The sequence below is a fragment of the Dermacentor variabilis genome, chromosome 11, assembly GCF_050947875.1.
Source record: "Dermacentor variabilis isolate Ectoservices chromosome 11, ASM5094787v1, whole genome shotgun sequence".
In the NCBI taxonomy this organism is placed as follows: domain Eukaryota; kingdom Metazoa; phylum Arthropoda; class Arachnida; order Ixodida; family Ixodidae; genus Dermacentor; species Dermacentor variabilis.
Window position 1 is genome coordinate 44,449,732 of NC_134578.1, and position 27,354 is coordinate 44,477,085.

General features: G+C 42.9%; 2 protein-coding genes and 1 pseudogene across 2 annotated transcripts; 1 reads left to right on the forward strand and 2 right to left on the reverse strand.

Moving 5' to 3' along the window:
• Positions 1–1,249: 1,249 nt before the first annotated feature.
• LOC142563884 (venom metalloproteinase BumaMPs1-like) lies at positions 1,250–20,198 on the reverse strand. The gene is made up of 9 exons (XM_075674571.1): positions 20,007–20,198; positions 14,080–14,151; positions 13,898–14,028; positions 13,559–13,608; positions 11,205–11,313; positions 7,867–8,007; positions 6,661–6,835; positions 3,943–4,071; positions 1,250–1,354 (listed from the first exon to the last, which is right to left on the reverse strand). Exons 1-9 carry the CDS (start codon positions 20,013–20,015, stop codon positions 1,292–1,294), a joined length of 879 nt encoding a protein of 292 aa, XP_075530686.1. The 5' UTR covers positions 20,016–20,198; the 3' UTR covers positions 1,250–1,291.
• On the forward strand, positions 17,699–17,876 carry LOC142565091 (U2 spliceosomal RNA; annotated as a pseudogene).
• On the reverse strand, positions 20,184–27,258 carry LOC142563223 (uncharacterized). Its single transcript, XM_075673773.1, has 5 exons — positions 27,180–27,258; positions 23,543–23,736; positions 22,037–22,132; positions 21,824–21,947; positions 20,184–20,251 (listed from the first exon to the last, which is right to left on the reverse strand). Exons 1-5 carry the CDS (start codon positions 27,256–27,258, stop codon positions 20,184–20,186), a joined length of 561 nt encoding a protein of 186 aa, XP_075529888.1.
• Between the last annotated feature and the right edge of the window lie 96 nt (positions 27,259–27,354).

Here is a 27,354-nt window from a genome sequence, read left to right on the forward strand (position 1 = left end):
GTAACAGCGAAAACTGTCTTTCTCGTGGACAAAATAACGCTATCTTCGGAGGCAGGCAAACTTGTAAATACAGTAGCTATGACTCTAAACAAAACCGGTAGTTGGGCGCGCCAACCACCATCCTGCCCTACAAAGTGGCGTCACTCGGTACGTGCAAAACAGTCTTGCGAAAGTGAATTCTAGGCTATAGAAGTGTGTCATCTGCGCCAAGGAACCGTAATTGTCCAAGCACTCTGCATCGGCTCAACCCTCTTCATTTCCTATTTTCTTAACATGCATAAAATGTACACAGCAAAACGCGTGAGGGTCCGAACTCCAGGTGCTATGTTTCGCAGTGTCGTAACACATCAAATTTCTGCTGATGAAGACACCCTTACGGGGAACCCTGTGACTAAAATTACAATACAGCATCATTTTAGGCAGAATGTGGACCAGACTAAATCAGAAATCTTTCACTCGTAGATGGTGGTTTTCTCCCATTGAGGAGTTACTCTTTACAGAATTTCAGTACACTCACCTACCTTAACGACCGTAGGGACGCACTTCAATGTGCGTCCTTGCGCCATTTGATAAACAAAAAAAACGTGTTGATAAACAAAAAAGCAGGCTGCGTCATTTCGCAATACCGCGAACTGCCGAAGACAGCGCTTGTAACACATTTTCTCCTGCGGGTGTCCTGAAGTGGCCCAACGCGACACACACACACACACACACACACACACACACACGCACAGCACGACAGACTAGCCTTGGTTCATGCGCTTTATGCATCTATGGTAAATATGCATTGTTAAACGTGAGTGTTTTACAATGCATATTGCAATGCGATGCAACTGCTACATGGGAATCCCCGTGGTGTAATAATATGCTACTTCGATGCGAAGTCCGCACGCATCGACGCGACGACGCCCGCATGTGACATCGCGCGCCTCCTCATGCGCTAGGAAGCATTTGTAGGGCATTTTTCCACGGGATGCTAGCAAGCGCCGGCATGGCTGAGTGGTAGAGTAGCTGACTCCCACCCAGCGGACCCGGGTTCAATACAGGCGGGAACTGGGTATCTTCTTGTGCTGCCTGGCGATGCCTGCTAGGTGCACCGGGCACCAGTGGCGGAGCAAGTGGCGGCAGACACAAGTGCTACCCGAAACAACTGTTAGAATGAGCAAATTACAGCTTCCGCTGTAAGAATCCGCATTAATGACAGAACTGTGTCATCACACATGAGAACACAAACCGCAATTTATCCTTACTCGTTCATGTTTTGTACAACGTTTAATTAATATCAGGAGTGTTACATAGAATCTGTTTTCAATACAGGATGTATTTTCGGTATGCATAACCCTCTTTTGCAGACCTGAAAATTAAAAAGACAGGAAGCAGAGATCAGAATACTGGTAAGACAATAGGAATACAGTAAAAAAAAAGAAACGGTTGCAATGTTCATCATGTGGTGTGAACAGGATGTACCCAGGATCACCGAGAGTAGATTTGTAAGATACGCCTAACAACCTTTTATTTCATTTTGAATAACAAGCTTTGTTGCACTCCCCATCAAATACTTGCCTCGTTTTTTCAAAGCTACTCGTGGCTGCACCGCTTTTACTGCGACAGCCGTTTAGAGCGGCGAATTTGGTTTCCTCCTCCAACCATCCGTCTATGATTTTACACCGATGATGACTCTTGCCGTTATCGACGACACAGAACCAAGACTTTTTGAGGGGGGTCTTGACAAGGAATCTCGTCATCTCCAGTGGCACCATTGCCACAATGTGAAGAAAAAGAAAGCGGCAGAGACATTGAAGACTGCTTGCGCGTGGGAATGCGAGGGGAGTGCTTTGGAAAAATTATTTTTTTTTCGTGCATTCCTTTTCCGCGCAAACTCTCGCCTGCATTCTTACTGTGCCTCGCAATGGCTAGATACAAACGCGCCAAGCATCTCGACACGCTCGCTTGCTCGCGAGGAGTTCATACGACGAAGTTGATCACGACGTACTTAAAGATTCGGCTTTTGCGCAGTTCACAACACGGGTTAAAGACACTCGCTTATGTTCCAAATGCCACATAGTGCTTCAGCCATTCGCGGCTTCTTTGCCGTGTTGTGTGTTACAGCTGCTGAAGTTTGCAAGCACTGACTTTCTTGGTCCGATGAAGCCCAAACCAACTGTCACGCAGTTCATGTTTGTGGATCTATTTATTGCGTCGCTTTACACATGCTTAACTATTCGTAGCTGTCTCATGAAAAACTGTTATTGATTTTTGAGGCACTACGAATTTGCCTCGCTTCATTTGCAGCGGGGTCAAATCACGTTGCGTTTTACTAGGACTTATACAGGCAACTGTTTTTCAAGAACTTGATCCTTTCTTCTAGAAAACATCTTCGATACTGTGGCTACATGAAAAGTGAATTAGAAAAAAAGATAACTAGCCCCGTACGAGACTTACTGTTAACGGCTGTACGATTTTGGCTGAAAAATTCGCGTCATATTTCTGAGTTCGATACATATTGGTGCTGTGTGAAAAAGCTTGCCACACACATTGCTGAGTGCGTCTTCCAAAAGCATTCTGTAATCACTTCATTGTTTTGGCAACAGCTTCTCCAGCGTAGGAGGAAAATGGTAATGCCTGAAATGTACGTTGACCGTCACTGCTCCGCCAATAATTTTATCGTGTGGCTTCTCTTTACAGCAGCATTCATAATGAATTATTCAAAAGTTTGAAAGATGTCGTCGATGGTTTCCAGGCAGGTCACTAAGAGAAGTTCAGATTTAGGAATACTAGCGCAAGGGGTAGTTAACCGACATGCGGAGCGTAATTTCATCGGCGGTGAATCTTTTTTTACATGCGATTGTCCCTGCTTGGTCCAACTGCTAAGAGCACGCAGGTGTTTGGCAACGTTAAAATGACCCAACCAAGTATTTCGCTTTCTCTCATAATCTCGAATCGCAACGCAAAAGCTCACGTTTCACTCACTGTGTCGAATATTTGAGGGGTCTTTATGAGCAATACAGTGCGTCTGCCGTCGCGAAATGTTGTTATTAGAAAGAACACAACAGAAAGCTCACTGTCGATACAGTGGTCTATGTTTAACTTTCCTGTGCAGGTCTAGTTAACCCACCAAAAGGTCAACCGCTCTGACAACACCTGGTTTGTCAACGGTGGTTTTTGCTGTCTCTAACATTATATAGTTCCCAATAAGACAAAATACCATTCGATAATCAATATATTTCAAGGACATCTGTTCCCAGCAATATCATTGAAAGCTACTGATCATGCTTTAAATCAGCTATTTATTTTGGGGCTGAACCAGGCTGACCTTTCAAGCAGGTTCAAATATCCTTTAAAGCCGTTTCAATGTTTTCCACATTTTAAAAAAAAATCTGCGGCAAGACATTTTACAAGATGAGCAATGTTCACTTCAGCCTTAGATATATCAAAGTGCCACACCTGCATGCCTTTGATATTTCGTACTGCTGCACCTGAAACTTCACGTTACTTGTGGCAACTTTATGACATATGCCTCAAAGTGTCAGAACGTGCCCTTTTTGTTCTTCAGCCCAACTCTAGCGAAGCGTTGAGATTTATTATGCAAACCAGATTTTCTCCTGCCATGTGAAGTTGTTCGAACTGTTGACAAGCATTTGCTGAATATTTGAATATTTGAATATGAATATTTTATTGTGGACTGCATCATTGTGGATACTGAAAGAAAACGGGCAGCCACCGAACTTGTGATTCAGGTGTCCTGCAATTGCGTTTTTTTTATTTTACTCTACTTGTCTTTAGAACCGATGCACGCGAGGGATCACTATCAACCGTGCAACCTTATAATTTCCATAAACGAGTGTTAGAAAAATTTGTTGCTGTGGAAGCTGTGATGGACATTGCTTTAAAAAAAATAAGACTTTGATAGAAATAAGGGCCCCTGAAGCACAGATCCCTCACCTTGGAACTGTCAGGCTTGTCGCAGGGTGTCCTATCTGGCGCGACCGCAGCATAGACGGTCAGTTCATCTGACGTGCCTGAGCCAACAGTGCAGAGGATTTTACAGGTAGGGTTGTCATGGACCATTTGCTGCATTGAAAGGTGGTCGATTGTTGTTGGTAATTGAAAACTGTTTAACGCAATTAATTACGAGCGCTAAAAGTGACAACTGTAACATATGTCTGCATTTCAAAGGAGATAAAATGTGTTATTACCAAACCGGGTCACAAAAGGAAGATTTTGTAGCAAAATAATGAAAATTTGTACTACACGGATTTGTTTTCTGCACAACCTCACAATAAATGGACCCGGACGAGTGAATCTCATAACTAACTTATTGTATTGGCGCACTGAATTAGATCGCAAAAAAAGAACGGTCAGCTTATAATTCATTTAGTGTATATGAGCAGAGTTTACCTTTTTTGAATTTCTTTTATCCAAGCCACACACTTGGAAGTTCTCGCTTGAGTGTGACGCGTTCCGTATTTTATTCTATGATCAGTTCACAAAGCGGAGCTCTAAGAGAGAATAGGCGACGAAAAAAAGCATGCCTGTTTCAGGGTTTATGAAACCTTTTCAACGTGATCTCCTTCGTTTAAAAACAATGCCCTCTCCCCCCCCCCCGGCGCCTAAGTATTGCAGTAGCTGAAGCGCTCGCCTTTGTAACTCCACACAAGAATCTAGATAGGAGGTAAATATAATGACAGGGAGAAAGTAGACAAAATTAAAGAAAGAATAACGTATAATAACGAATGTGTAAATAAAGAAAGTATAATAAAGAAAGAAACAATGTATAATTTCGTTGTGCACCTTTCTTTTTGCTTTTTCCCTGTATCCTCCCCTCACGCAATACTCCTTTGGGAGCATGTGAGGTGACTGAACAAATAAATAAATAAATGTATCGAGAGTAGGTATAAAATGCGTGCACTAGGATGCTGAACCTTTACAGGCAGTGAAGCAGTTACAAAACTAGCGAATAGCAACCTTGTTCGCGTGTGGCAGCCCTCATACATGGGAGTAGCGTGGGAGAATGAGAACGCGGCGTGAATAACCATTGCTTGTTTGGGGTCTTTTCGGTAAAACAAATGCTGCCAGACATAACAATAGATGCAGGCGAACTGGACAATAGTAAATTGAGGGTACGGCCCGTTTCCTTTATTTCTTAACGTAAGCACTGAGCATGTTTTCCCACGCAATCATCTGACGCAGGACGTGCAGGCACAAAGCAGCTTTAAAGCATCGCAGCATCAATACGACACTTCTGTCAATCCACACTTCTGCCACAGTGGACTGCTTCGTGTGCGCTAATAAATCTATCAACGTTCTCGCTTGCTACTAATAATGGCGAAGATGAGCGCCTCAAGCAAACACGCCTCGCTATGTGTTTTGTGTACCATGCGTCGATAAACACAAGTAACGCACACAAGCGAATGTTCACCACCTTGCCACTATCTCGTTGCACCAAGCGTTGAATAACCTAAACCGTTAACGTCAACATCACTACCATTTATCTTCAATATAGAGAACAGTAGAAAAAGTTTCGCCTTAACCAGTTACCACAGTCCATGCGAGCTGCATAATTTTTTGCTGTCGGGTACCTGCATATGTACACACTTGCTAAGCAGGACCCACGCAGGTGTTCTCGGGAATCCGCAGGAGAGAACCCTAAGTGTATCAGTCTGTCGTGACGTAATGCAGCTACTGAGAAGCTGAGTTCACTGTTGTGGTTTTGAAATCAGGACAACTGATGGCAGATGTGCCCGGTAAGCAGAGGCAGGTACGCATGAAGCGGACCACGCACCGCGTAAGCTTCAATGAAGCAAAACCACGTGCTTGCTACGGGTATTGTGCAGATCGTTGAATTGGTGCGCAGCAAACGTAGCACTGGGACAGGAAGAGTTTATCTTGTAAGCCGGTAGGCACGAACCATATTTCATATCACTGGTATACTGTAGCATACGCAACCGACCAACTGAATAATATGTTGCAGAAGGCAAGGTTCAAGAAGACTCAATTTTTCCCCGGCAGCAACATTTCTGTTAAACTATGCAGCCTGGTTTTCAACGCAGCATAGGGCCTTGTTCGGGGTAACGCGATGTGTATGACATTTTCTTGCAATATAAATTGTATACAATGCCTCGCTATGATGTGAATTAAAAGCATTATAGCATGTCAGGATTTTGACTTCAAAACCAATGAAATCCGCGTGAGGGTATTCCGAACTTAAGCAAGAACGAATTGAACTTAGGACTTTAAATTTCCATAAAACGTCTTGCTCTAAACTAGTGTGTATGTATGCAACCTGACTGTTCATCACTAAGAGCTATATACTACATTATTTAGAATTAGTAGTTCCACAATTTTGAAGCACATTAAGATTCAGTTCATACTTTCGAATCTCGGTGCTTTATTCAATGGCGATCAGGTAATGTGATTCTAAATATACTTTGAAAGATTGCATCACACTGACATCAGAAACACCAGAACTTCATAACAAGTTTTTCGATGACGCAGGTAGACAATATTTATTAATCTGGGACAATTTAAAGGGGCCAAGGATATCCTTGGCCAACTAATTTCAGGATCATGATTGCTCTAAAGAAATGAACGTTTTCCGTACATGCAACTGTTATACTAAATGTATTGATCGCTGCATTTTTGGCGCACAAAATTACACACCTCAGCTTTCAGAAGGTATTGATCGTTTGTTAGGAAAGCTTGGCACTTTCTCCTCCTTCTTTTTTCCTGCACTGGATCGGCTGCTGTGTTCGGAGGCTCTGTGGTGGTCTCAACCCCTATGTCTGTCTCATTGTCCGTGGGATAAGTTTGTTCAAACAAGCACTTAGCACGGGTCCTGCGAGGCCATAAGAAAGAAGCAACTGTGTGACACTTCCTGGAACATTTGCAGCAGGAATAACGGCTTGATTTCAGAGGCCCTGAAATATTTAAGGGCCTGGGAATTGTGCGACCGCCTTTGCCTATTGTTGCGCGTGACATCGCCTTACTGCGTGAATTTTTTTCTTTCTTCCTTCGCCTTTTATTCCCTTTACACCTTCCCCCGGGACAAGGTAGCCAGCTGGTATTTACACTGAGTAACCTTCCTGTCTTTCCTTCCCTTTTGTCTCTCTCTCTCTTCCTCCCTTCACTATGCCGCAGGGCAATGAACAAAGAAGACGCGAGACGCAATTCTTTCAGCGTATAAAAGGCCTGAGCTCGTCCTTCATGGACTACCTCAACAGTACGCCCCCCGGAGTAATATCTGCTAGTAAAACTATTCTCACGCCCCATCATTGTCTTCTGATACGACATCTTCATGCAATCTGAATAAACAGTAGTAAATTTTGTTATGACTGCCTCGTTAGATTCCTTATTCTTTAACTTTTCAGGCTACAACTGTCTTATCCGGGCATGTCAACAGACCAATTTGCATGCCTTCATGGTTCCTTCGAATTCAGAGCAACACCCCTCTGGCCAATAATGAATACTAAATAAAACATATTTGCAAAGCATTGATGGGCATGTAGTTTATTTATTCTTTTGTTGTTGGAGACCCCACCTCCCAAAGTATTGAAATCGAGGGCGCATTTAATGGCGCATGCATTTGAAGCCCAATTTATCTCTTTATCTGCTTGATGCGTGATTTGTTCTGGCAGCTTGCACGTTTTACTCCACACATGCTACACATTTTAACCGTGAGTGCGTCTCCCAACAACTGGTCAAGAACGCTAAGAGACTCCCGAAACACAAGCGTTAGACACTGTGTCAGTCGCATGTATGAAGATGTGGTGGCACTTTGTATTGGTGAGCGCTCCTAATGACAAATGTTAATCATTTTGTAAATCACTGCTCTACAGAATTTCTCATCAAAAAGGTGGAAAGGCTTACGTCACATAGGCTTTGATGGCTTGTTTGCTACATTCTGAATACCGTGGCCGGATTACGCCAGCGGCTTGTTTGCTCATTATGGTACCGCCGTCAGCTGGGCAATCTTTTGCCGTTTCTGCACCGTCATGAGGAGAACCTAAGCTGTGGTGGACAGAAAGGTTATTACAGTGAGAGAATCTGCACAGAAACTGTTCATGTTCCTAATGTCTAAATCTTAATGAAGCGATTTATCTCTAGGTTGTACATGTATATAGATGTACATACAAGTCATGCAACCGATAAAACTGAAAACAATGGCACTTTACAATTACTAAAAAAGATCTTGCAGGAGAATCTACATCAAGCAATTAGCAGTCAAGCAATGTAGTGACGCAGCGTACCAACGACGGCACGCTTATTTAACATCTACTGCGGTCATTCTTGGTCTTCTGTTGTTTAGGCTATGTGCAGACTCCACTGCCTCCGGTATTGGCTCATTTTTCTATGGCATTCACTCGCGCAGTTCGGCAATGCGTATGACGATACGTGGGCTACAGAATGAGAAGGAACGACGAAGTCAGTTTGATGACGAAGGCATCATGACAGTTGCATAATGAAGAGCGTTTGACAACGATGGGGAGACGCTGACCGTATGACGATGATTGTATGACGACGAATGCCTGAAGACAACCTAATGACGAAACTGGAATGACCACTGCGGCATTCTCACAGCCTAATTTCGGCCGCACGGTCACGATAAAATTGACAAAGAAGCAATGAGTTGTATAGAACGACAAACTCGGTAAGACGACCACGCCATGGCGACAACGTTAGTACGACGAATGCGTGATGCCATGACGACGACGCCCTCGCAAGGGTAGGAAGACTAAATATAAATGATTTCGATTGAATCACCAGGATGGCAACACGATGACGATATGACAACGACAGCATGAAGACACTTGTGGGAAGATTGCTGTATGACAACGAGGCAATGACGGCGACGGCATGAGAATGGTATGATTACAATGATGTAATGATGTAATATATTCTGCCAGACTATCAAATGTTTACATACACACGTCCTGTAGGAAAAGGGGGTGGCATGGCTGTTTTTGTTAAAAATAAGTGGTCAGTTTCGGAACTAACTGTTTCCTGAACTCTAAAAGTACTGAACACTGAACCTCTACAACAGTACAGAGATAGCTACAGACACTTCCCCCCCACCCCAAAATAATTCTTTTACAGGAGAAGACGCCGTCGCGTGGCAACAGCTTCAAACTAATTTCCCTGTCTCGTTTATCTTCACCTCTTCCACCCTACACAATATCCCTCATAGTGTCCCCGCTGTGGAACAAAGGCAACAGTATATCCTTCCACGTGGGAGTGCCCAGACGCTCCGGGTTACTCCCCTATTACTTCACCTTCACCTTCTTCCTGGTAGACTGCGATGACCATCTTAGACCCCCAAGAGCAGCGACGGCTGATCCGGCGGGCGCGCGGATTGGTCGGAGCCAATGGGGCCCTGAACTAACGACTCCACCCTACCAAGAAGCTTTCCCACATCATAAGAAATAAATGTCCTCTCTCTCTATCCTTCCCTGTACCAAAAAGCTTACAGAACATATTTCATGGTGTGCGGATCCCCGTCATCATCGTCTTCTATCACGCGCTAATAATCTAGAATTACCAAAGGGCACCGCTGCCCTTCGAGTAGCCATTTATTGGCGAATCCCCATAGCCGGTCGGAGCCACATAGGTTACCGGACACAAAAACACTCTCAACGCCAAATCATGAGCGTATGAAATGAAGTGTACCACCGCCATCATGTCTTAAAAGCAACGATATGCAAGTTTGCAAGTTGCACGGCGACATACGGATGAATTCCTAAGTGAAAACGTTTATCCAAAGCGACTACAACGGTTTCGCATTTCCAGGCGTAAGTAATCTTAAGTGGTTCTGCCGCTGCTTTTTTGTTTCCATTGTTTGCATTCAATTCCTTGTGTCCATCTCGCTTACTTTCTCTTTCATGATTCTTGGCTGTCGATTCACACATTCAGTTCTTTACTTTTCTTGTCAACTTTCTAGTTCGTTGCTTGCCTTGCAAGTTAGTTTCCAACTAGCCAGTACTAGGTACGATAGTCATTAAATAGTATCAAAGACAAGAACCAGGCTTCGGTGACAAATTTCGGCTATTGGCATACCTGGATAGTCATCGTATGTAAGTATCTAAGTTCTGCACAAATTGTTGCATACCAATGTCAAGTAAATGCCTCGCCTTGAACGACAAACGTGAGATGAACAACAACGTCATTATTAGAGCACTGCCTCTTTCCTTTAGCTACTGTAAAACTCAATATAAAGAAATACCTATTACAATATAAATGAAACATCGTGAAACTCACTTTCTTTTGGACGGAATAACTCATTTACGTGCATTGAAACACTGTCCCCTTCTGCATGCCGAGATTCCAGCGCTCATGGCACAGTTTACTAACGTGTCCTGCAACTGTTCGTTCCCCAATTAGTCGAGCACCCTTTGGCAAGTGGCACGTAATTTCGGCAGTTGCGCCAGCTTGGCCGCCATTTTTTTGGTTCCTTAAATTTTGGTAAGTGGCCAGAATTACGGGTGAGTTCTATCAGGTGGTCTTACTTTTGTCAGAGTAAAGTGTATAGAAGGTGGTTGTCAAGCATTTGTGTTCTCCCACTGCATGTATATACACATATATGTCTATATATATATATATATATATATATATATATATATATATATATATATATATATATATATATATCGACACGTGTACCTGTTCATCTTGATCGAGTGACCAGGTTTCGCCGCCTAACAAATGTTATCCGCTGTCTGTTGTCACCGAACCTTGTGTAATCTGATTTCGTCGCGCGACGTGAATGGTGGAGAACTGTTTAGAAGACACGCGGGTCCCAGCAATTATTATGGAACATTCGACGACTCATTTGTAAAAGCCTACGCGCTTGACCCGCTGATCAGACTTCCGACGATCGCCGACTGTGTTCGCCGCTACGTGGTGCTTTAAGTGTGACTTGCTTTTGAGGGCAGAAGTTCGCCCAATAAAGATTAAGTTTCGCCATTTACAGTTTTGCTGCTGTCTTCGCCACAGTCAATACCACGTGACTATATATATATATATATATATATATATATATATATATATATATATATATATATATATATATATATATATATATATGGCTGGGGAAAAGTCGTTGATATACAAGCTCAACTAGTTCGAAAATTGTTTCGTATATGTTTGTGCGTATATATCTGAAATTTCGTAAAATAAGGCAAAATATAGCATCTTGTTCTACTAATACTCACAAATGCCCTACTTCATGAGCAACGCTCAACGCCCCCGCGTATTTCGTCCCAAGGTCTGCGGCAACGATGGCACCATGTCCATTGCAAGCTCCTCTTGTATACGCAAGACCTGTTTCACCGCAAGAAAGAAATTCAGTTATTTAAAATTTAAGTTACATTGAATACATATATTTTAAAGTTCTCCTGACATTCTTATGACGACCTTCAGCTTAGATCGTCTTTCGCTGATGAGCATATCCAAACCAAAATATATTACCTTTTCTTTGTTTCAAAAGACTTTCATGAGGTTGGTGTAACTGACTGCGCACAATGAGGACGAGTTAAAGAGCAGCTGTGTCCGGCGAGCTATGTGCGGTTGCACGTCTCATGAGTATTAAGATATTATTTTGTTCTTTACGACGACCCAGGAATATTCTGTGGTTATGGGAGAGGCTTCGTTGAAAGTTTCCTTGAACGGAACTAGTGGTCCTGAGCGAAACTGATGTGAAAACGTACAAGAGATTCACCTGTCAGAATATATACAATACATAACCAAGTGCCTTCACTACATGTTTTGATACATGCAATGCAGGCCCAGACGATATTGTCTACGGATGTTGGAGAAACCTCTCAAGCGCCCAATATTATCGATAGAGAAAATAATTCATTTAGAAATATGCTCAATGATACTTCAATGGTATGCTAATTACAGGGTGTTTGTGGAACAGATATTTTTTGAGATAGAAAACCACAGAGAAGGTTCGAACAAAGGTACATTCATTGTCTGGTCTTTGATCTCCATTGATGGTTTGTCTTTTTACCACTTTGAGAAAACAATTTGTAGGGACACCTAATCATGTAGTCCTTTTGTATTGTGAGCCTCTATCTTGCACTCAGGATAAAAACCAATGACATTTATTGCGTTAAAATTCGCAAACGTGAGAAGTTAAGCGGTTGCTGTTTACTCAGAAAAGAATTATGGACATCCTAATTTACAGTATTTAATATCGCATGCGGACACTACATCTAACGTATACTTCTCCCAAGTACGGCTTCTTTCTGAAAATTTTATGATCTAATAAACATTATCGCTGAGGCGGTTTTTCAGAAGTTTATTTGTTCAATTAGATAAAGCGAAAATGCCAAACCAGTACATAAGTTTGTATACCAACAGATGCCTAAAATTTAGTTATCCCCGCAGTAAAACCAATTAGGTAGGGTGACCATCCTGCTGTTCTATAGCCACACTATAAGCACCATTAAAACCCAAAAATACCATCGAAGCATAAAAATAATGTCGTCCTTTAGATATAACACGCGTGTAGTTTAGGTCAACTGCCCCACATAAATTTCCTGAATAATGCGAATGCATCCTAGCCCACGGTACACAAAGACACACATTATACTAATAAATGCGCAAAGCGACAAGTTTAGGCATTTTTGTTATTGAACGCACATTATAATTAGGAGTCTAAGTATTATTAAAAGTCGCCTGCTTCTACTGACACTGAAGATATACGAGGCCCTAGGACAAGTTAAAGCAATGTGATTATCAATTGTTTGAACGAGTGTATGTGGGAACCCAGTACGCCATATAAGTGTGTGCTAATGAAACTAGTGCAGATGTTTCAAAAATCACGTATTCGTAGTTAATACATATTTTAAAATAATAGAGTATCACGGTAAAACTTAATTCGCTGTCAAGAAAATTGCTAGCAAATACTGCCGTGTAATCGTCATAGACATGACAAATATAAAGAGTAAAGTGGTTCTGAATGCCCTAATTATCGAGGAAATTAACAATGATGCAGTAAAAAAAACACAAAAAACACCAAGTTGACGACCACACATTCTGCTCCTGATATAGAACACACCTGCTCCCAATTCGATAGCTCACATTACGAGGTTCTAAAGATAGTACACGTAGGCCGCAAAATTTTGGCTTCAATAATTCCTAGTGAATGCAAACGGTACCCTGATGGTGGATCATGAGACCTTGATGGTAGTTTTTTCGCACAGCGTGTTTACTCGTCCATATATTTTATTCTCGTTTAGAAAATCAGCTCGGAAGCTCTCTCGAGGTGGTGGAAGCAGGTAAAAAAATTTTGCAACGAATTTAATTTATTGGTTTATTGATGGAAGTGCGTTTCAAAAACCAACAATAATTGAATTGACCTAATGACCGTTAACGGTATAACTTTATACACAATCTAGTCTGGCCAGATTTGATGAGTGTCCGGCGCTGAAAATGAGCTGAATTATTTGTAACCATTCTAGTTTTATTAAAGTTTAGAACGCGCTTTTCAAATAATATTTCGTGTGACTCTTTTTATAAATCTCTTCCATGTAAATGGAGATATGGAAGTATACCATACCATACGACACAAACGTCGAGCCGTCGGGTCGCCTGTGTTCCATGTCTCGCCTGAAATCTCAAATATCGAATGCATGAAGCAAAACTTGATGTCTTAGACAGGTTGCATCACATCTACAGGATGTACATTAGTCCTATTCAGTATACTTATTTACTATTTTAGCGCTTCCTTTTGCAACATAAGCATACTTAATAAATTACACATCCTTAGATTCATGCGACCATTATTTGCGAAATTTGTGTTTTGTGGTTAGAGCAGAAAAAATTATTTTGCCTTCGCCACAATTTGCACAATACTTCCATAATCTAACAGGCGAAACCGCTGCACTGTTTTCCTTACCCTATTAAAATGATGACCGCATCGGCAGACTGCATTTGTTTCTTCGTCTTGGAATATTTTTCCAAATTCTCAAGTGTGCCTGGAGCGTCGACGATTTTGTTGTCCATGACGGCCACATAATCGACCGGCCCCTGTAAATTTGCCACTGTGAAGAAAACAAAGTAGCTAACAATGAAACTTACGATTTTGTTGATTTCAATGGCTCTCAAAAGAATTCTGCCGGGAGGGTCAAGCTGCCCTAAAATCTGGTTGACCTGGAAAACGAGTTTGAAAATAGTCAAATCCCCAATATTCAATTGAAAGGATAAATACAATAGCTCTCACATCCATCTGACACAGTATAAGATCATCGTGACTTTTTTATATTTTACGCACTATACGTAGTGACACAGGAAACCATTTCGAGATAGAATACTCTAATACTATTAACACAAAAGTTTACAGGAATAAGGATGCTTGAAATTATTAGCAGTGGTTAGGCAATGAATGTCGCTAGCTACAGCAACATTCATACTTTCAACATGCTTAAATGCCTGAGTATGCTTTACAAATTGTCACTTGTTTCAGTGTAACCACAAACGTACATGCATATTTATTACGGTGCAGAGCTTATCTGCAGGAAGATTTCTTGGTCGCTACTACTTTATTTTGTAACCGCAATTTAGCAGTATGAGTGCTTCGTAGAAGTCGTAAATCTATGTCATCGCGATCACCTACGTCTTATGCCTTCCGTAGCTGTCAAGTTGCAACACTAAAATGCAGCAGTTAGTAGAATAAACACCGTTCCCCAATTTCATAGGGCCAACGTTATTGAACCACGCCAACAACTTTATTTCCAGGCTGTCAGTGTTTTCCCCCTATGCAGAATCTCCGCTTTCACAATCATTCCTGTATTTGGTTACTCACAAACAATGGCACCTAGAATGTTCTCCTCTAAAGTTATTACGTGCAAAGCGTAAGCGATCAAAATAAGGTTGCATGAAAGGTAAAATTTTTGTTAAGGCCCTTGGTGCCGAGCCAATGAAGGATTTCTTCCATTACAGCTAAAGCCAATTACAACTAAATCCAATGTTGCATTACTTCCAGCTGAACACAAGCTTTAATATAGCGATTGCAATTATAGGTCCGTCCAGCTGCCTTTGCGCCGTCATCGTCTGCATCGCCGTGATGTTCTGTTCAAGTCCAAAGGCAAAAACGCGGTCGCCACGCGTCGCATGCTGTAGGTGCGAGTGAAATGGCGCGAGGGGAGCTGACGATCACGCTTCGATCTAGCGCGCGCAAGGGAGAAAAGCAGCGAATAACCGCGCCGTCTTCCGTCGCGCACATAATGCCAAGAGAATGGAGGGAAAGGGTTGGGTTGTACACCGGCAGCAACTGCGCGTTGAGAGACCACGCGCACTCTATGCTGAAGGCGATCTGCGTCGGGGGCTGAGTCTGCATGCTACGGCGGCTCATACCTGGCGCGCGCTGCGTTTTCACCGCTCAGCTTGCGTTGGAGTGACAGATAGCGCGAAGGTCATTTTGGTCCCTGCTGCTGCCATGCTTGCTAGCGTTTTGTCAGCAAGTGTCCGCGGTCATCGTGTGTAACGAGTTTCTGTCTGCCTGTGCGCGCTTGTTAATTTGCATTATAAGCGAATGTTACAAGTTTACACGGCTTATAAAACTACAATCCTTACTTCGTAAGCTGTCCACGCGTTTGCTATCTCAATAGGTGGCTTCGTCTTTCTGGCGAAACTGCGACATTTAAGGTAGTGATAATGAAGACTAAAATAGATGTGCTTTCAGGCTGAAAACTTTGTGCCAGCAAGCGCTAAAGAAACCTATCCCCACTTAAGTGCTTTTGCGAAAGAGAGATAAGTGGCTACGCAGGCGTTCAATGCTAAGTTTGCTTGGGGAAGCGCAGGCAACGAAAATTGGTCATTGCTTTTAGGAATATATTTAAGGTGTTACTGATGCTCTTATTAATCCAGGAATGCCATATCTTCGAACTAATATGAAGCAAGACCCAGGAAAATGATACTGAAATATGCGTGAAGCAAATTCCAAGTTAATCGACGAAAAACTACATCCGGAAAAGCTATGTCACTCATGCCGAATGCTCACGCGATAAGAAATTTTGCAAGCTCAAACTGATTTTGCCAATTATGCATGATTGCTAGGCTTGCAGGCGTTCAATATGCGGCGTCCGGGACTTGTCTGCGATGAGGAGCCATGATTCCTGACGGGTGGCTCAAGGCTTCCAGGCAGACCAGCCACCAAGGCCGGGTTATCTGAGAGAACCCAGAAGCCGTATTGTGGAGCTGCTTGCAAGAGGAATTGGGCGCAGACTAGTCAGCAAATTACCGTCGTACAACCCCCGACTTTCAAAGTGACGTTTCAGATTTCACGTTTATTAACCCTGGGGAAAAACACCGCGGCGGAGAGATAAAAAGGATGACGAACGCGGGAGTCGTGGTTGGGCGCAATTGCCAAAAAATTAAGCCTGCTAGCTCGAACTTCGGGGCCGCGCCATTCCCCAAAACATGCAGGGTGGGCGAAGGTAAACTGCCAATAATTTTTTAGAAAAAAACGTGACGCTAACTCCGTGACATCCTTTTGCGAAGACCGTTTGTGGGCTTTGGCATTCTGTTTTCTTTAGACAGTGTGAAAATAAATCCATAACGATTCGACTGCTCGCTGGTGATACGAAGACATTTGATTTATTTACCCACAAATTTCTAATTAAAATGCTGAGATAGTATCGCACAAGGGGTTGTACACTGCTGCTAATAATATCTTACCTATGCCGTGGGCAACAAATCATGAAAATAAATAAGTCAAGATCAGAGATTATGACGCTATTTTGCGGAGTCCCCAGGGGAGCATATGATGTCCACTATTGTTTTCTCTGCATAATAATGATATCGACCTACCGTGGTTGCTTGTTGGCTATGGTGTTGGGCTGCTAAGCACGAAGTCGCGGTATCGAATCCCGGCGACTGCAACCACGTTTAGATGGGGGCGAAATGCAAAACACCCGTGTAATTAGATTTAGGGACACGTTAAAGAACTCCAGCTGGTCCAAATTTCCGGTGCCCCCCAGTACGTCGTGCCTCATAATCACATCATGGTTTTGGCACGTAACACCTCACAATAGAAATGAATAATGACACGAGAAGCACAACATTCAAGGTAAAAATGTTTTATATACAAGACAGCAGTATTGGCTTTTCTGGTAGTTACATAGGTGACCTCATTAGACACACTAAAAAATTTGCAGTATGGTCCGTATCTGAAGGCATAAAAATTTAATGAGAACAATGCAAAGGTGATTATCTTTATATTAAAGGAGAAAGAAGTCGCTCCACATGTATATATTGTTTTAAGGGACCTTAGCACTGAACTTGCTGATCATTTAAGTGCCTAGGCGTGGTGTTTTGGGTAAATATGCCCTGAGATAGCCATGTATATTTTCCAATGCAAAAGACTACTTGCATAACAAGAAAAGTTCGTGCCCTTAAACACCTTCCTTCGATCCAGGTGAAAATACTTAGTATTGATATTTCGTTTTACTCTAAGTTAATCCACTGTGTAGTAGTTTGGGGTACCACGATGTTCCCCCCATACCGTGCAAAAAATTCATGCAATGCAAAAACGGCTAATACGGTATGCAATTATTATTCTCTTTCTGACCCAAGTGGTCGTTTATTTATCAGCCAGCGCTCGTGTCATTACAAGCCATCAGTTGTACTAGTATACATTAAAGGTGGGATACGCAAGCGCATGGAACGCCGACAAAGAGAGGGTGCAGTGAAGGTAGACATGGCCGACGTGGGTAAAAGTGTAGTGTCCGTTCTTATCAGCTAAATATCTGATACGTGTTGTATTTGGACCCAAGATATTAAACCTATTTTTGCAAGTTGGCGGAGGGCTTGAAGCCAGCTCCGCCTCCATCCCGGTCGACCCGGTAGTGCACTATCTTCGGCATCGGTGAACAATTTTTGGTCTACGGACATTGACCAGCTAGTAACAAGCCATATACAGCTGCGCTGTAATAGACGAAATAAATTGCTTGATTTATTGCTTCGTTGATTGATTGAATCACGGCACATGATCGAGCAGTGAAAGAATATCAACTTGAGCGAAAATAAAAAAGTGAGCCGTCTCTCGTTTCAGCCAGCCGGCCACAAACGCACAGCTGTTATCAGTTTCGTCCAGCTTCCAAGCGATGCGCCCTACGCAATAAGCTACGTCCCAACAGAGACTTGACGTTATGTGGAGGAGCATGCCTCCGAATGCTAAATTAGCTGTAGCAGGTGCGCTTGGATGCGGCATCTCACGATGGAGCAGACATTGCTGGGAAAGATGAAGCTGTACCTTGACTACAGCCGCCAGAAGTGACGTGTCCTACAGTTGTGCATTCGGTGCCCTGCGCATGCATGTCGTGAAAGCTCGACGTCCAAGGTACCGTCCACATACCTCTTGAACATAGATGCTGAAATTGTAAAGTATGAAGATGACTGGGTGAGGGCTTTGTTTAAGGCAATGAACGGCATCGGTTGCTGGCAATAGACGGCATGCTGAACACCCAAGTGGGCAAAGACTTGAGGGTAGAGGTTAGCATACGGCGTCTCTTTCACTGACGACAAGGCTCTGAGCCAGAATAGCGTACACCCTGAGACCAGAAACGTTGCGTCGAAAACAGCATTTAATGGCGACTGTGGAAGGGGCCGTGTAGCGGCAGTTCTTCGGGATGGTCCGCAGTGTTCGCAGCATACACGTCGTAGCTCCTGGCGAGGCATTGCACACCTGTGAGTCCAGCGTTGTGCCCATCAGCTTGGCTGCTGGCTTGACGGCCTGGCTGTATCTAGTGATGATGTTTCGAGCTCGTTGCGTGGCGAGTCACTAAATTCCAACAGTATTTTGGACAGGGTAATTGATTGGAACTCAAGAGGCAGGTGGTATGTGTTTCGCTTTGAACAGCTCCAGCGAAGGAAGAATTTGGCTTCCAGGTGCATCTACCATGCCGCTGAGTTGCTCTCGTAGAAAAATGGGAGCCGTCGAAGCGCCATTTAGGCCTTGTCTCCAACAGGCGCGCAAGGTGCCGTTTTCGTGGTGGTGCAACTCCGGGGTCAGCATTATCTGGATTTCACCACTGATGAAGACCGAAGCAATGTTTGTTGGGAAAGCAAAGAGTGCCCCGGTGTGCAGCACGTCTTTACCTGCCGACCAGATTGTGTTGGGCTCACGAGACAGTCTTCGTCTTCCTCGTCCTCCGGCGCGGCGGCTATTACTAGTGCCGATACAATCTCGATGAGTTTCATATTTTGAGAAGAATATCTCGGAAGAGAAACGCCGCAGAAGCATCAAGCAGAGTGAGTTTGTCTTCTAATAACATTCGCTTAAAGTTTCAAATGTAAGCATATATTGCAGTCGCTACGGCAAGGGAAAGAATAGGCTTTTGAGAACTTTTGCTTTGTTTACTCGAAATCGTGAAGCATGTTGGATCCTACAAGGTGCATAATACATCTGTGCAAGCAAACTTGGTCCAGACAGCACGGCATCGTACTTGGAATTACTGCTTGTTTAACTTTAGACTCTCTCTCTCGATATATATATATATATATATATATATATATATATATATATATATATATATATATATATGGAACAATGTGCAATGCACGAGTTTATACAAAATATGTACACTTTATGTGTACAATTTGTTCCAAATATCATCCTATATTGAGCAAGTTACCGGGCGAGGATTAAGGTGGCGTGATGGCGACGGGATGAGATTAGGACGACGTCAGTTGGGTGATGATGATGGTGAAACAATCGTGGTTTGATGATGGCAAAATGGCAATGGTACGACGATTACTCTGTGATTGAAAGTGAAATGGCGACGATGTAAGGACCGCGACGGCATCACAACGACGGCCTGACAACGAATGACATGACGACGAATGTATGACGACTAAGCAATGACGACGACGCTGTGACAATGGTATGATGACATTCGCTCCAGGCTTATGAAGCATTCTTTCGTGCAGTGAGATGCACTGAACAATGTAGTCCAACAAGCAGAAATTATGCAAACGGTAGAAATGGAGATGTTCTTGCTACGTACCACTGCCATAAGGAATGTTGAATACTCCTGTACGTCATTGCCTTGTCTCGTCACACGCTGGACTAGCACGTCGTCGAGAATGAGGTATGTCTCTATGACGAAACTTGAAGCCGATTCTCGTGGTTCTGAAAACGAAAGATGGCGTACGAAAATGTTTTTAGGCCGAACGCTTGTGTGTTATTTCCGCACACAAAAGCCGTAATACTTGCCTATCTTCGCAACCTCTTTTTCGTAGTCTGGTGGCTCTGTTATCAGAGAAAATAATGGCAAAAAGAAAATCATCGATTATCTCGTTATATTACCAATCATATGTACGTGCATGTGTACCTTGCCACTAGACAATACCAACACTGAATCATTATATTTCATCCATGGCAATAGTTCATTTTCTTAGCACCAACGGATCGGCACGCTTATCTACAGCACTTTATGTTAGTGGTGTGTACGCAAGGATTCATAAGGATGTACAATTCTGATTGTGTCCTTTGGCACTTGAACTCCGAGAAAGGAAGAAAATTTAGGCATGCTGGCAGTGTGATATACTGGCGATGATAAGGCCTACTTAAGCCTCAGTAAATTTTGGGTATAAATCGAAAGAACTTCAGTAAAACAGCATTGTTCATAAAAAAGGAGAAACGAGAACTAATATATTTAATTCCTTGGAAGAGCATGTGGGAGATATTGTTTTTGATTTGAATTGTAATCGTTAGTTCATTATCACTGTTTATTGTTTTATTCAAAACCTATTCCGGGATAGTACTCAAGGCTAGCCCAGAATATCCTGCCGCTCATTGTTTGCATAAATTATACATTAACATTATTCACGAAAATCCGCATAACAATCATACACCAAGAAAAAAGGAAGGAACATTCGCAATATTTAGGTATCTGCAAGCAAGGTGAAAAAATTCCTAGTACAGATGCATTAAAGTACGGATGAAGACCTTTGTGCCAATATACATTCAGTAATTCCATAAAGAATGAAGCCACTGAAACTAAATGCTGATAGCCGCATTTTCCTTGCGTTTTATGAGAAACACTACAAAACTGCAAAGAAGAGCAACAACAAAAATGGTAAAATGACCACTCCTACGATACAGTAAATACTTAAGTAAACAACCGGCAAGTGATAATGATAGCAATTAATGCCCGTTATGCCCAGCGTAATACAATGCCCCTTTGGGACGCAGCATTGAAACAAAGACAATCTGTCACCGTAGATAGCCGGGGACTTGTAAAATGTGACCAAGAACGACATTTTTTTTTATTCATCTGGGCTACCATGTGGAATAATGTAGGAATAAAATGTACATATAGCGCGTGGAGGGTAGTCTCATGCATATACTGTACAAAACAAATTATAAGACATTATGTGGACGAAACCTCGTTCAAAGCCTTTAGATTGGTCAATTCCTGACTTGATGCCCCTAAGTATACATTTGAGACTGTCTCTACCAGGGCCCGTACAATGTAGACCACGGGAATCAACCACAAACGCTAGAGGGGATCGCTTCTGGCACTGGACAGTGTTTTGGTATAGTTGTCTTCTGGTACAAGTGATGGCTGAGGTGGTGGCATGGCACAGATGTACAGCTTGAGGTTTCCACACTCATAAGCTAAGGCTTAAATTCCAAATTGGCACCATGGACATATTTAGTTTCCATTGTTTAGACGAAGAAACGAGACAGACAGACCGACAGGATTGAAACGTCATTCATAGTGGCTGGCCTGAAATTCAATCTTTTTGAGAGTCATTTCAACGTAGTTTTATTACGCAGTAGAACTATCAAGTTACAGCCAAAAGTCATAGAACATACCCGTAGTCATCTTGGCATTGCCGGTAGTTTTGACCTCCTTTATTGTATGCGCTGTCGATTCCCGTGTCGTTACTTCGTCACTTCCAGTGGGCTCGATTTCATGAGTGAAATTGAGAAGGCCATACTATGTGGCAGATTATAGCAGATAAGAACAATGCTAAGATTAGATACGTGTATGCAGATTCGAGTTGGGTACATGTGCATGCAACATACCAAATCAAAGCCTCCAGATTGCTTGGACTTCAGAAGTAGTGTGGCTTGTTTATCTTTATCTTGGTAGAGAAATCTGTCATAGTAGTTGCCATCAACCTAAAAAATTAAAAGAATCTGAAGCTTTTTATTAATACTTTGTTCTTCCTATCACCTTGTTCCTTTATGCCAATCTAGTATAGTTTTCCATAGTACGTTTGGAGTTATGAACCATTCAGCTTTTCGTTTTTGATTTATGCTAGACTGAGGAATCAGTTATGTTGCATTCGTGTGAGTGATATTTAGGAGCACATGTATTTAACACGAAGCACATCATATTAATTTGACATTGGTTCTTGTGCACAGATATGTGCAATAAATAGTGCCTTATAACAATAGAATCAGTTCTACAATCTGACACTTTATTCCCACGAACAAGTGAAAATGTAAGCACAGAACTATCCGTAATCTATCAGTCGGCCTCGATCTGTGTACCCCTCCTTACAGCGCACTGGAAGCATAATGACAACACAGCAAAATTTCAATGCTTAGAATCACTCGTGTTTTATAGGTCATGAACAAATCTTTGGTATAGTGGTTGTTTTCACTGCATACATGAAAGTGGGGAGGAAACGTGCATAAGCGAGTGTTCATTACTAAGAAATAGTCGTTGCTATAAGCTAAATTCAAAATGAAGCAGTCATTTGGGAGGATAATCCTCTTATGTTATGCAGTTCAAACGGGCTACAAGATATCACAGCGCTACTGAAACTTTTGTCAGTATATGGTAGGTCTCTCACAATGCAACTACTTGTTGTATCTGCACCTTTAAAAAGTGCCTAAACAATTAATTTGCCTTGGAGGCACCATTCGGGCGCTTTGAGGCTCGTTAATTGTGCATCGTTGTTTAGAGTGCAGCTCTCAGTCGCTCGTTGCCGCGGTGAGAGTCGACGTGCCACGGCGTCGTAGTCTGGCGTAACCGAGGGAAGAAAGCACAGCGAAAGATGAAAGCGAACGCGGAGCGGTGTATGAAAGACGAAAGGAGGAAAGCGGAGCTGAGGGCACTGCGGAACTATGAAGCGGAAAAGGGAGAAGGGCATGGCGAAAGCGTGAGAAGGAAAGCGTAGCACGGCGACAATAGTTGGGAGAAAGTGCCGGAGAAGCGCACCTAGTCTGCGACGAGGTCTATCGCGGCAGCTGCTGTGCACCGCGCCCACGCGTCACCCCTGCGCTGGCTCTCGCGTCGCTGGATTAGCGAGGCAGTCGCGCCGTACTTCGCTCCATATGCAACGTGCCGCACGTGACAGATTGTCTTGCGCCAGCCAATATGTCGCGAAGTGAAATCACGTTTAGAGCTGCGCTCAAATTTCGCATTAAGGAGTGTCGTAACCGTCGGTAAACTTTTCTTCGACTGTTTGCTGTCTTGCTTTGCGGCAGTTATGAGCCAGTTTCTCTTTTCCTCTTTTGCACTTGTCTACCTGGGTAAAATAAAAAAAATATGACTTTTACGTATTTCAGTGCACCACTTACGTATCTTTCAGTGACGCCATTTTCAGTTATTTCTCGGATAAGCAGTTTGTCTGCTGCGACTGATGCTTTCTTGAGGTTAAGCGTGTAGTCATCTTCAATAATAACAAGCTTATCTGGGCCATCCCCACGGGCTCGGTGCACTTCGGGATAAACTGTGACGCTTTCTTCGGTGGCCACGTCTTCGTGGCTGATCACTGCGGGAAAGAGAACAAACCTGATATCATGTCTTGCGAAAACAATCGGGCGTTATTTCCAATACCTACATGCGAGCACGAGGTCGCGGGATCGAATCCCGGCCACGGCGGCCGCATTTCAATGGGGGCGAAATGCGAAAACACCCGTGTCCTTAGATTTAGGTGCGCGTTAAAGAACCCCAGGTGGTCAAAATTTCCGGAGTCCTCCACTACGGCGTGCCTCATAATCAGAGAGTGGTTTTGGCACGTAAAACCCCAAATATTATTATTATTATTATACCTACATGCGAATCGCTCCAGAGTGTCGGCTTAATTATCAACTTAAGTGTAATTGGAAAGTGTCTGTTCTGCCATAGCTATCGTTGTTTATCTATTCCACCGAAATCTCGAAACTGATGAATAGTATAAGCAAACAAGGCAACCCCACCTTCAAAAAGCTACCTATAATAACTTAGGACAAGCCGCCGCTACTATAGGGGCCATTTTAATTGTTGTGTAAGCAGACTAACAGTCAAATCAACAAAAGTTTGTATTAAAAATATAGGATCTAATGTACACAAGAAAACATTCCTTTGCTGCGATAAATAAAACGCCGTGCCATTCGGATGAAAATACCTCGTGGCCTAGCCCTAATTCTGGAGGCGTTCAGGAGTGCTTATATTCTGCAAAATGAAGTTCACATTCGTGCCTTTTATGGGCAAACACACCGCTCCAAATCTAGGAATTGGGGATGCTAGCCGCAAGTGCCATTTCTCGGTAGTTCCGTTGACACGGCTGTGTTAATGATTGGGAATTATCCCCTAAAGCCTGAATATAACGCTACGGTTCTTTGTGCACTCAAAATAATACACCCAAGCCTTACAAGACATTTTCGGAATGATCATGCTGTGCCGCAATCGTCTAAGTTGTATAAAAAAGCTAAGGTGCCTCGGACAGACTGGCTGACATTTGGATAGATCGGCCTATCTTTCTCAAAGACTTCCTTGTTGTTCCCACTGACTCGTTAAACTAACACGCCCAAGATCACCAGCCAACCTTCGTCACAGGTTGTCCCATCCATCGATACGCCGGGCAGCCTGACTTAGGCCCTTTATAAATGCTTATGTAACATTTATACCACTGTGTGTTTCCATATGGGGGGTCCAAATCTTCACTTTACATTCTACAGCCTACAGCCTGCAGCCTCTTTACACTAATAAGGAAAGAATATATAGCTTCTATATTCAAATTTTTTCTGGGATCTCCGGCAACTTTGGTGCCCAAGTTAAGACTCCATAGTCATGCGTATTGAAACTTGATATTCGACAAAAGCGCCTACATCATGGCGAGAGATTTTACTGAAACCAGTGGTAGCGAGACGGCGCACTGTTTGAAAGTCATAAGTTGCGCTTTACTGCTACCAAGAATTTATCTTCATTTCCTCGACTGTTTAATAATTTCGCAGTGAAGTTGCAATGCGAAGTGATGCGACTCGTCTTGCTCTGAAGCTTCGGGAAATTCGCAAATTTATCTCAAGTAACCTTTCTGTAGTGTAGAAGAAAAAATACCCTCTATTTTAAAAAAAGTACTTAGAGGCATATTGGTTTCCTTTACGAGATCTAAGGTCGACGCACCCCTCTGTCGCATATGGTGTACTTAAGGAAGCAACTTTCTTGAAAGGTTCATTTCTACTGCACCTGTAATTTATAATTCTGAGCAAAATTATCTGCTCTCCCCGGAGTATACTTGTTCAAATGGTAGATTGAGGGTTAATCTCGAGCTGAAACTGCTCTGTGGAGCAGTCGGCAATGCTCCCTTCTAAATCGGAGGATTCGACCGAAAGACCACGTAACCCAGTTCCTCGAGTAGCCGCTACCTGGATCGCGTATGCAGGAGACGAGACCAAGTAGGCAAAGCGAAAGGAGCAGATGATATCAGACATCCCTCGAGCGATTCTTTGTTGCGCCGCACCGTTGCGTGGAATGCGAAAGTGCTAGATCAAAAAAAAATCTCGACCCGGTAGTGTTGCCGTATTTCTTCTTGCAACAAACCCTACTCGCAATGTCGACTGCAGAATTCAAGTGTTGAGAAAAGTCAGTAAGTGATAAATGCCAATATAGCTTATAATTGCGCCTTTGATTATATTTCTCGGATAAGCAGTCTGTCTGCTGGGACTGATGCTTTCTTGAGGTTTCTTCCTTCAGGGCACACAACGAAGGCTAGGTCATTGGAAGGGAAGATAAAGGGACTACCAATAAAAACGCGTTGCGCTTGCAATAGGGGCTCGGTAGGCTAGAAGACTTGATCACCGCACAAGAAGTAAAAACAAGGTTAAACAGCTTTGTAATGAGGTAGGTCAACCCACATTCGACCTTTGGACAGCACATTTGTTATTAGCTATAACAATGAAAAGTTTGAAGCGCTGGCAACAAACCGAGTGTGAGGCTGCACATGACTCTGTTACACTACGAAACGTCTTTTCTTCATCGGTAACATATAATTAGTGGCGCCGGATTCATTATTAAATAGTCCATTTTAGACAGCGTCTGCAGAGATTAGGACACGGCATGCGTCTTCCAAAGTAGAAACGTAAATCTGCAGCTGCTTGGGGCTTGACTTCAATTCGCGACTAAAGGTTATGGGCCTTAATAATTGTTCATCATATATTGCCTGTCAGGCCAGTTTTTCTCGTCCAAAATCAAATACAAACTTATCATATATGTTTCGCAATTGATTATTCTTCACGCGCGTAGACACTTTCTCAAATATTTGGACGAGCATACATTTTTTCGCGTCATTGATGTGCGTCATACCATCCTACGCTGGCTCTCGTTCTTGTTTTCTTTCTAGCATCTGAAAGCCGTTTGTGTGTGATTATATGAAAACACCAGAAAGAGTTACATGTACATGCGCTGCAGGGAAACTCCATTTACTGTATACGGGAAAACACAAGGAACGTCTGGTCTTTTCGCCATCAATTGGTAGAGTAGTATATGAGATACTCTAAGAAAGTTAACTTGTGAAGAGCCCACGATCAACCCTAAAACTGTAGGTAAACTTAAACATATAACTAAATACGACAAAACTGTTAAATTAGAAGAATTATAAGCAATGGATACCCTTCCCGACTGCTTAGGATGACAGAAACACGTTACATGCTAAAATGTTTAAATAATTTTGACTTAACGTGCATGTGTATTGTCTTCAGCTCAGGGCTCGTGACAAGCATAAATGCGTATACAGAAAGAGCAGGCCACAAACATCATTCGGTGAAAAGTGAGCGCTTTCTTGAATGCGTTCTTTTGTTCTCTTGAATTTTCTGCAGGGTTTCACACCTGACAGATATTATAGTAGATTCTTGCGAAAACAAAATGCGGTGCTTTTAGGCCTCACAGGCAGCATACATAAGCAGCACCTCGAGAAAAAAAATGTCGAATGCATGGAGTGGCAGGTAGGCACATTACCAATGATATAGTACCACAGAAGGACAGCCTTCAAAGGAATACAGATCCTCCTGCTTCCAAGGAACCGTCGATAGCCCATTTTTCCGTTCGTCAAACTGAAACAAGAAAAACACTGGCTGAACACTCGGCGTCAGACAACACGGCGCTCACCAATTTTGCAGCACTCAGTATGATC

Excerpts from the sequence above, each read along its gene's own strand:
- LOC142563884 (XM_075674571.1), bottom strand. Across the intron at positions 14,029-14,079 it reads CCATTGAAATCAACAAAATC|GGGCCGGTCGATTATGTGGC; the intron begins GTAAGTTTCATT and ends GCAAATTTACAG. Across the intron at positions 8,008-11,204 it reads GCTCATGAAGTAGGGCATTT|CTTAGGTTCTCCTCATGACG; the intron begins GTGAGTATTAGT and ends TGTCCACCACAG.
- LOC142563223 (XM_075673773.1), bottom strand. The coding sequence starts at position 27,258 with ATGGGCTATCGACGGTTCCTTGGAAGCAGGAGGATCTGTATTCCTTTG. Across the intron at positions 23,737-27,179 it reads TCTGTGGTACTATATCATTG|TGATCAGCCACGAAGACGTG; the intron begins GTAATGTGCCTA and ends TCTTTCCCGCAG. Across the intron at positions 22,133-23,542 it reads ATGGCGTCACTGAAAGATAC|GTTGATGGCAACTACTATGA; the intron begins GTAAGTGGTGCA and ends TTAATTTTTTAG.